Below are 9,629 nucleotides of genomic sequence, written 5' to 3' on the forward strand. Positions count from 1 at the left end.
CAGAGGAAAACGTGGTATAGAAGTTACCAAGTTTTCTTTGAATATCTCAAAAAGTATTAACCCTCAAAAGACTACGTGCTTTTTGGCATCTTAAAAGTACTCCGTCGGGTCCTTTTTGCCTTTCGACTTATAAATAATATTAAATATCATTCAAAAAATTCCGCAAAATTCATGGATATTCTTTGAACTTTCCTCTTTTAAACTGTGATGTTGGTTTCTAAAAATTTTTTTTCTTTAATAGTTTTTTTTTTAGTTATTAGCCCTCAGAGTACACACTGGGTTAGCGTAACCCGAGCGAATTTTGAAAGTAGCGCCATTTCAAAGAAAGTGAATGGTGGGAGTCCGTACCGGGGGGGAAGAATCTTTGAGGTAGCTACTAATGAGCGCCAAAGGGCAGCGTCAGTCTACGCTTGGTGCTCAAGTTATACGATTTTGAAAATTGAACTCGGGTAGTCTACACCCAGTCCGTACGGAACGTTACAAAATCCGTGTTTAAAAAAAATTGTGTTTTTTCGAGTATTTGCTGCAGTAGAAGTTTTTTTTTCCAAGTATTCTGGTATGTATAATTTACTATTTTTAATATACTTTTGTGCATTCTAACCTCAAAATGATGCTCTGTAGCATACCAGCATAACGTATCCGGTGCATGCATGTTAATATTATTTCAATTTTTGTTATTTATTTATATTATACTAATCAATAACATCCAAAAGAACTATTTTTACTTTAAGATATTTTTTTTTTGCGTTATTACGTTAAATCAAGCAAGTAACGTTATATCGCTATCGCAAAAAAACGGGTATTTTTATAGTTAAAAAAAATATACTTTTTGGAATGGACCAAAAAACGAATTCAGCCATTTCAAAGAACAACTTTTTAGCTTTCAAACGCGACTTAAAAAATGTCGATATCTTTTTTTTCATAAAGTTATGCAATTTAAAAGAAAAAGTGAATTTTTATGAAAATTTTTTGAGAATAGTTTACATTTTCAAATGTATCTTTGTTTAAACAAGTAATGTAATAAATCTATCAACGCCATTGTATTTTTGAGAAAATTTCCGATCATAAAAAAAATTTGTTTTAATTGACAAATTACAGCCCGATATACAGTCAATCAAAGTCGCCGGGTTAGGCTAACCCATGTCCGTATGGAACGTAACTTTTTTATAGTCTGTACCCTGAAAGTTAACATAAAGAAATTGAAAAAAAGTGATTTTTTAAAAAATTCATAATAAATATAAAAAATGAGTTTAAAAAAATTTCAAATACAGTTTCTTACAGGAAAAGAGTTGCTCTTTCCGATGGTAACGGTTACAATAGCGTAGGATCAAACCAGATATCCTATTTCACTGATTGAAAGTTGGCAATTTTCAAGTGGCGTTTTCACGTTATTTCAAGGAAAATAAGGGCTGTAAGAGAACAACAGCATGTTTTTCATCAATTTTTATTATATAATAAGCAATCGGTGCAACAATTAACGCGGTGATTGTCGCGGACAAATTTACCGCACAAACCACAACATTGGTTTGTTTTCCTGTTGTGGAGGGGCAATAGGCGCATCGTTTTCTTTTATCAGATCTATGCTTGAAAATGCGTCAAAACTAAGAAATTAGGTGATTTTCAAGAAAAAAAAGTTTGGAAAAAAATGCATTTTTACTTACGTAAAAGACTCCGTCGGGTCCTTTTCGAACTTTTGAGATTTGTTCTCGCTGGCATCCGGAGACAAATTGACAGACCAAGATGTCCTTGCACGTGAAGGACCCTCCTACCCTAAAGTTTTTTTACATACACAATAGATGTCGCTACTGTTCCGGATTCAAAAGATATTCAGGATTGTATTTTTTGGGTGGACGAAAATGACCCGACGTAGTCCTTTGAGGGTTGAGCAAATAAAAGAATTTTTCAAACAAAAGTTCAAATTAATTAATAGAGAAAGATGGTACAATAAAAAATAGGAGTTTTCATTTAAAAAATTTGACTTAGGCCCTATATATTGGGGTCAATACAGGCCCTAGATCCAAAATCCAATAAGATCGTCTATTGGCCCCTTTCAAACCTTTCAACTTTTATGTGAAACACTTTTCCAATAAACCAAGTCGTCAATTGACACTTAACGAAGATTAACACAATAACATTTAAACGACACCCAACGATAAAGGGATCATGGCGACACTGATTAAATCAACATAGAACATTAAAGGTTAACACTCTGTTAACAGCAAACCAACATCCAACGATGAGGATCAATCTCCAACCTACACTAACATTGAGGTTTAATCCCCTACACTTATCATTGAGAATAAACTCCCAATATACACTCAGCATTGAGGATTAAACCCACAACTTACCTAAAACTTAATGGTCAACACTCAATCTACACACCTAAATTTATAAGTGTTGACACATTAACTTTGATAACAAACACTAAACTTACGCCCAAATTTGAGTGTTAACACTCAAATTTGAGCTTGTTAACCATCAAAGTTGAGTGTATACTTTTTCATAAGGGAACACCCGTAACACATGTATGTATATGAAGAAAGTCACGTACCACACTCGGCGAGTAATAGGACTTTCGTTATATTGTGATATCGTTCATAAATGTTTGCGAAATATTTTACAAATGCTTTGTACATTCAAATCATGTGTATATATATATATATATATATATATATATATATATATATATATATATGAAAGCAACATATGCTATCTGGATTGTTTTGTTTTCTAAGTATATGAACAGAAATTATATACAAAATAAAATAAAAATATATGGACATATAGTACATATAATTATATATGTAGGTATATAATTTTTATAGGAAAATTTTTTATTGGAAAACATTGCTATGGTTATTCAATAATGTTTGTAAATGAAGTTATCATGTCTACTTCTGTGCTATTGAATGTTCACATTTGTCAAGTGATTGCATGCATGGCTACAATAATAGAACTATATGATAAATAAATAATAATAAATGTAGAAGAAACTTTATTATATGATGGCTTAATTCTTTTAAAGATATATAGTAAATAATAATAATAATTAAACTACGCAGATTTATTACTAATGTTATTAATAATATTAATAAAATAAAAAATAAAATAAAATAATAGAACAAAAAGAGAAGTATAAAAATTAAATAAATATACATACATGCATGCATGCAGCAATATAAAATAATAATAGTGGTTTTTAAATAAATACCTTTGAATTCTTTTATTAGTTTCTGCATTTTTTAAGTTGTGAAAACATTTGTGCGTGTTAACAATGACATTTTTCAATTTAGTTTCGTCAAAATTGATTGATTGTGGTAAACTGTTATTGTCCTTTTCTTTTCCATATAAATTCATTTTTATTACCGCCAATTAACGATTACAGCTATTTAACTAAATAATTTAGTTTCATGTGAACATAATTTTATCGGTATTTGAGGTAGAGCCCGTATTCTAAATAATTACCTAATTTAATATCAGAGAAAATGTATAGAATATATAATATATATATACTGGAGTCCCTCTTATCAGAGTCTGGCCAACTTGACAGTCGTGGCAAAATTTTGCGAGAGAGAAAAAAATATAAGCCATCTTACTTGAAACAAAAGCATGCGCATGACAGTACTACGTATGGAGTATCCGAATTATTATCCGATTTTTTTGATTAATTTTGGAAAACAATTGTGCAGAATGGGAAAACAATTGTGCAGAGTGTATTGTGCCGAGAGAGAGAGAGAGAGAGAGAGAGAGAGAGAGAGAGAGAGAGAGAGAGAGAGAGAGAGAGAGAGAGAGAGAGAGAGAGAGAGAGCTATATATATATTAGATGTAAAATTTTTTTTAAAAAGAACCCCCATCGCAAAATTCAATACCAACCTTCCTTGAATGATACTCTATCGATAAAAAAAAACAGCCCGATATCTCAATATTTGAGGAAGTTAGAGCAACCACGGACATCAAATCCGCACATACACACATACGGACATTTTTTTTAATGTAATATTTCGATGTTTTAGAGCATATTGGCATCAAAAACTCAAAAAACAATCTTTCCTTTAGTTCTTCTACTCCTATTTCGCATATATAATTCTTTTAAAGATGTATGTCGCTATAGCTATGTAGTATAATTTTGTTCTCTTGATTAAACAGTGTAGAGCTAATCTCAGAAATTATTCATAAACAACGTGGTATTATTGGGACAAAAAAAGCGTAAAAATCGCAATTTTGTCCTATTTTTGTACTTTATATTGTTTAAATAAATCATTAAAAAATTGAAAAAAAAAATATAACCAGAAAATCTTAAAAAACCGCAATTGCAATTCTTGATGTCATAGAAGTGTACCATAAAAATTTCATTCATTTTTACCGTATGTACATGAGCAGAGATAATTATGATATTTGCATGGGAAGTATATCTATATATCTATATGTATACAATTTCTGTAACTTTTAAAGCAAATATCTCAAAAACGGGTCTGACAATCAATCGCAAATTTAACACAGGTTTTTGGGATATATAAGTGCACAATCTCTGTAAATTTCAGCTTTATTCCTTTATTTTGACATAAGCGACATACGTACATCTTTAAATTTGGTTGATTAAACCAAACTTTATATACGCAATCAAAAGTTCATATAATACGAAATATATACGAAATTTACGAAAACAAAGCTCCCTCTATGAGGAAGCAATATTTTATCTTCAAGAAATATCTGAAAATTAACGTATACGCTGAGCGGTCTCCGAATCGTATAAAGTTTATATGTATAACGACTTATTTTAGACAATTATAGTAACAATTAATATTTTACCTATATATTTAATGACGTTTTTTGTTGAAAGTTGCGATTCGAAAAGCGTACAAAAATTATGTTGTACAAAATTAGTTATTTATAAGTTTGATCAATAATTTACATAACTAGTAGAGGGTTGCAAAGTTATATTCGGATGGGGGAAGACATTTGAAATTAAAATTTGCAAAACTTTTGCAATTTTTTCATGCTTGTAAAAAGTGCAAAATAATAATTGTTGCTAATTTTTTAAAGTTGCGGACCTTTGTCCGAGGTTGCAAGCTTAACCAGCTTGTGACGAAAAATAATCTCAACGTTTGCAACCAATTTGCAAAACTTTTGCAATTTTTTTGGCAAAATTACGACCAAATAAACAATTGTTCCACCATTGATTAAAAAAATATATATTGCGTGCAACATAGAAGATTGCAAATTGGTACAGCTGTTCGGGGCAGTTGTAAAAGTTGTTCTATCAGTGCACTTTTGCAATTGTTTCCTCCAGGTTATAAATAAAAACGTTATTTTGCAATAAATTTCAATGTTGCGCGCCTCAAAATAGGTTGCAAATCTAACACATTGTGAAAAATATTACAATAGACATTGCTTATAAAGTTTGCAGGACTTTTGCAATTTTTTTCGCTAAGTTATAATAAATTAACATTTTTTTGCAATGTTTAATATGTTCCGGATCTCGGGGATGGTTGCAAAATGAGATTTATTTTTATTTCAACTTACCGAATATTCCATCACAGTTTAGAACTTTTGTAATTAAAGTTAAATTTTCGAATTTTAGTGTCTTTACTGACTGGCCTAAACAGTAGCGCCTTCTTTTATGAATAACTAAATGTATTTCGGCTAATTACCGAGTTTTATAAATATATATTTAATTAAAATTATCTGGATGACTCACAAACCTTTTTAATCACACTTCATAACTTTTCATACAAAATACAAACAATTCCATATAAAAATTTTTATTAATCTAATATTTTATTAATCTAAAATCTAAATGCATGGTGTAAAAATAAATAATTAAGGAGGTTCTACAGATAATGGATGTATCTGAAAATTGGAAAAAACTTTATAGACGTATAAATTGAGATGCGAGAAAAGTGCTCGAAAAATTTTAGCATCGGTTACCGTGTAAAAATTTGCAAAAATGAATTTTGAAATCACAGTTTTTAAAGCTACATATGGCAGAGGGGCTCTTGGAGACAGGAAACGAGATATTAACCCTTACTTGCCACACTTCTGTAGACGTCACGTACTTGCCACATTGGGGTGGAATCTACCCCAACAAAAATTGTTATAACAAATAAGCTATTCAATATTTTAACTTGCCAATTTTTTTAGAACTTCTTAAAAGCTTACTTTTAAAAGTGATGTAGGTTATATAGCCAAAAATTAAAATTATGTATGATAAAAAAATTAAAATAGCCTCCAAAAAAATGAAAAAATGGCTGTTTTTACAAAAAAATTCATTATTTTTTTATTTTTTCATAAAAATGGCTAAAAATTTAGGTGAGTCTTCTACTGATGTAGTACTACAAGAAAAAAAATAGTAGTTTAGTGGCCCTTTAAAAAAAGGTATTTATTTTGAGAAATGAAGGAAGGAATTTCGTGAAAAAATGAACTTTGTGTTATAATCAAAATATGCTATAATATTTCTTGTTTAAATTAAACTTTCATGTTATAAACAATAAAAAAGAAGCATTACAATCAATTTTAGTTTTTTTTTAATTCCTTTTTGCTTTCTCATAGAGGAAGTCGTCCAAAGTGTAGTGGGATCACCTGCACCCCAGTGTGGCAAGTAAGGCTGAATTCGTGAAATTTTAGTGAATTTTTTGGCACTGTATTTTGACATCAGAGTAATGCTAAGACTCCATAGACGCGGAAACGCCATGCGGCAGAGTGCGTTGACCAATCACAAATTTTGATTTTGCCGCAGGCGACTTGCGGCAGCCTTCTGATTGGTCAACGCACTCTACCGCACGGCGTTTCCGCGTCTATGGAGTCTTAGCATAAAGAATAAAGTTGGTCCGTCATACATGATGTACCAACCTTATTCTTCACTCTGATGTCGAAATACAGTGCAAAAAAAATTCACTGAAATTTCAAGAATTTAGCCTTACTTGTCACACTGGGGTACGTTCCAAAACTCTACTCTGAGTAGCAGGGTTAACCCTACGCCGTTCCAAAACGCGAAGTAAGTAACTATAAGGGCGGAGCCTATTCGTTCCAAAAGTGAGAGTAAAGTAACCCCGGAGTTAACTCTATGAACCCTGCTTCCGAGGTGGGTTAGGAGAGTAAACTCTACTAAATTTGAATATAAACGCGGGATCTTAGAACATATAAGCGCAATTGTCTCTATACACCGCGAAAACGTTGGCCGTTGCTGTGATAAGTATAAGAGAGTATAATATTAAAATTAGATAAAGTATTTTATATTAGAATTAGAAATGATACTTTATTACCCGGGTCTGAAAGAGCGTTTTGTAGGGACGTACCCAACCCTGTACATTTATATATACATATAAAATAATATTATTTCCCGGCCTGGCCATTAAGCGACCTCACAAGATAAAGTATTTTATATATCACACATAATAAATGAGCATATTAATTTCTTTTTTAATGGTTTTTTAGTCTGTTTTAGAATTGAGAGTTACTTTAAAAAAAAGTAAAATTTATTAGGTTAGGTTTAGGTTAACTTTCAATCCTAAAACATTGTTGAAGTATCAGTATCATACATATATACAAATAATATTATAAATTTATATTATTGTTTACAAAGTATAAAATAGACAAAATGGATCTCACAGAACAGCAGTACACCCTTATAAAAATTTAATACTGTAAGTGATTTTTTGACTAGTAATTAATCACTTAAAAACACTATTAAAAGCACTGTTAATAGTGCTTAATCAAAAAAATGATTAATCACTAGCCAAAAAATCACTTACAGTATTAAATTTCTATAAGGGCATAATAATCGAAGGTGTAATATACAACATTACGACAACACCCGAGATGCATAAAAGAATACGAAATGGTAAGTTAAGTAGTAGAGTATTTCATTAAACTAATTTCATTAAACAGCTCGTTGAGCTCGTTGAGCTTCCATTTTATTCGTTGCTAATACTACTTTTTCAACGTTCCAAATCGTTCAACCAGAGTAACTTACTCTGGGCTTACTCTCTCCCCACTACCTTGGGTTCTTTAGAGTTGACGGAGTAGAGTTTTGGAACGTACCCCTGGGGTGCAGGTGATCCCACTGCGCTTTGGACCGACTGCCACAGACAGACTAAGGGTGCCGTCCCATGGCGCGTATCGAGATACGCGCGTATCGGGCGTATCGACTCTGCGACCAATCACAGACGATCCGCCGTTTTTGATACGCTTAACAATCTTTTGAACATTGTTTAAGCGGATCGCACACTCACACAGTTCCATCGTAACGTACGTGTGGGTCGAGCCCTCCTTCTTAGGTTCAGGTGCCATATTGAGTGTAGAAAGTGCACTAGTGGCACTAGAGCAGTAGAGAAAAGAGAAGAAACGGAGTATTTACATACGAGGTGCGTGCAATTAGGAATTATTGCGATCTAATACACAACAGAATACTCAGGAGAATTTGGACAGTTTCCCGCAAAGCTATTCGATCGTATGTACATATGCGTAGTCACGATGATGTTCCAATGAAATCCTGAGTGACACTGTTTTGTGTTTAGGTTAACCCGAATCGAAGGCCGACACAAGCAGGATTGTCAGATTCTCGAGGAAGGGCCGCGTGTTCATCGGACTGAGACACTATACGACCAACGCTATCCGGTCCGACGCATCTATGCCCGTAGTACATGCGGTTAAGGCGAAGAGACGCTCGGAATTGAAGACTTTACTTTTGCTGGCCGCCCCCGCTTGCTCTCTTTGTGATATTTCTCATAGGCGGTGTGAGCAACTTTGGCAGAGTTTGTCTAATGTCGACGGCGGAACACAAAATCACGCAGTCCCTTAGGAAACAGGCGTACGCCGCTATCCTTCAACAGGAAACGGCAATGTTTGACAGAGAAAGTACGGGAGAACTAGTCGGGAGATTGAGCGGTACGTTTCACGCTTTTAATCAGATATAACGCATCATTAAGGCATCGAAATCTATCATTTTGATTTCATTATCCTTTTTTTCCAGAAGATACACAACTTATTAGCTCCGCTGTCACGTCCAATGTATCAGATGATTTGCGCTCTGCTATTATGGCCATTACAGGAATGTCCATGATGTTTTATGTCGCCGTCGCTAGCATAATATCGATTAATAAAAGTAATTTGGTTCATAAAGGTGTGTGAGATTGATTTCTTTCTCGGCGCTGTAAATGAACGCTCGTCCGCACTTTCTCTGTATATTTCGTGTTGTGATACTATTCGCTGTAAAACGTATTCTTAATCAGTGATATATATATTGTAATGATTACTTGTAATAAAAATAAATCTGATTAACTGAGTTATTGTCACTGATTCACTCTTCGCAAATTTATTACTGCTATCTTATTTGTTACTATCTACATATTTGTTATTCTAGACTATACTGGCTTCTTTGTTAATTAAACGCCATATCAGGTATATAAGCATTAATTATAACACAATTTTGAATAAATATATTTAATACAACTCAATTTGTGCGCAGGCATAGAAAATAAGAGAAAATAATGACATTAAAAGTAATGTGATGCTAATATAAAAATCTAGAACAAAGTAGAAAATGAATTACAGTAGAAGATAAAAATATATTTTGAAATAACGTTGTTGAAAAAAAGGCTAACATAATACTAAGATAATATATTATTATA

At 32.4% G+C, this 9,629-nt stretch overlaps 1 protein-coding gene across 3 annotated transcripts; it reads left to right on the forward strand.

Annotated features, from left to right (window-relative positions):
• Positions 1 to 8,120: 8,120 nt before the first annotated feature.
• LOC112451793 (ATP-binding cassette sub-family B member 10, mitochondrial-like) lies at positions 8,121 to 9,283 on the forward strand. 3 transcript variants are annotated; one of them, XM_025011665.1, is made up of 3 exons: positions 8,121 to 8,449; positions 8,517 to 8,886; positions 8,975 to 9,283. In XM_025011665.1, the coding sequence occupies exons 2-3, from the start codon at positions 8,763 to 8,765 to the stop codon at positions 9,127 to 9,129; spliced, it is 279 nt and encodes a 92-aa protein (XP_024867433.1). In that variant the 5' UTR covers positions 8,121 to 8,449; positions 8,517 to 8,762; the 3' UTR covers positions 9,130 to 9,283. The 3 variants fall into 3 exon arrangements, with proteins under 3 accessions (XP_024867433.1, XP_024867431.1, XP_024867432.1); XM_025011663.1 differs by having other exon boundaries at positions 8,144 to 8,449; positions 8,972 to 9,283; XM_025011664.1 differs by having other exon boundaries at positions 8,144 to 8,363; positions 8,972 to 9,283.
• Positions 9,284 to 9,629: the final 346 nt, after the last annotated feature.

This window comes from Temnothorax curvispinosus, unplaced genomic scaffold (assembly GCF_003070985.1).
Source record: "Temnothorax curvispinosus isolate PA1 unplaced genomic scaffold, ASM307098v1 QBEX01002548.1, whole genome shotgun sequence".
In the NCBI taxonomy this organism is placed as follows: Eukaryota; Metazoa; Arthropoda; class Insecta; order Hymenoptera; family Formicidae; genus Temnothorax; species Temnothorax curvispinosus.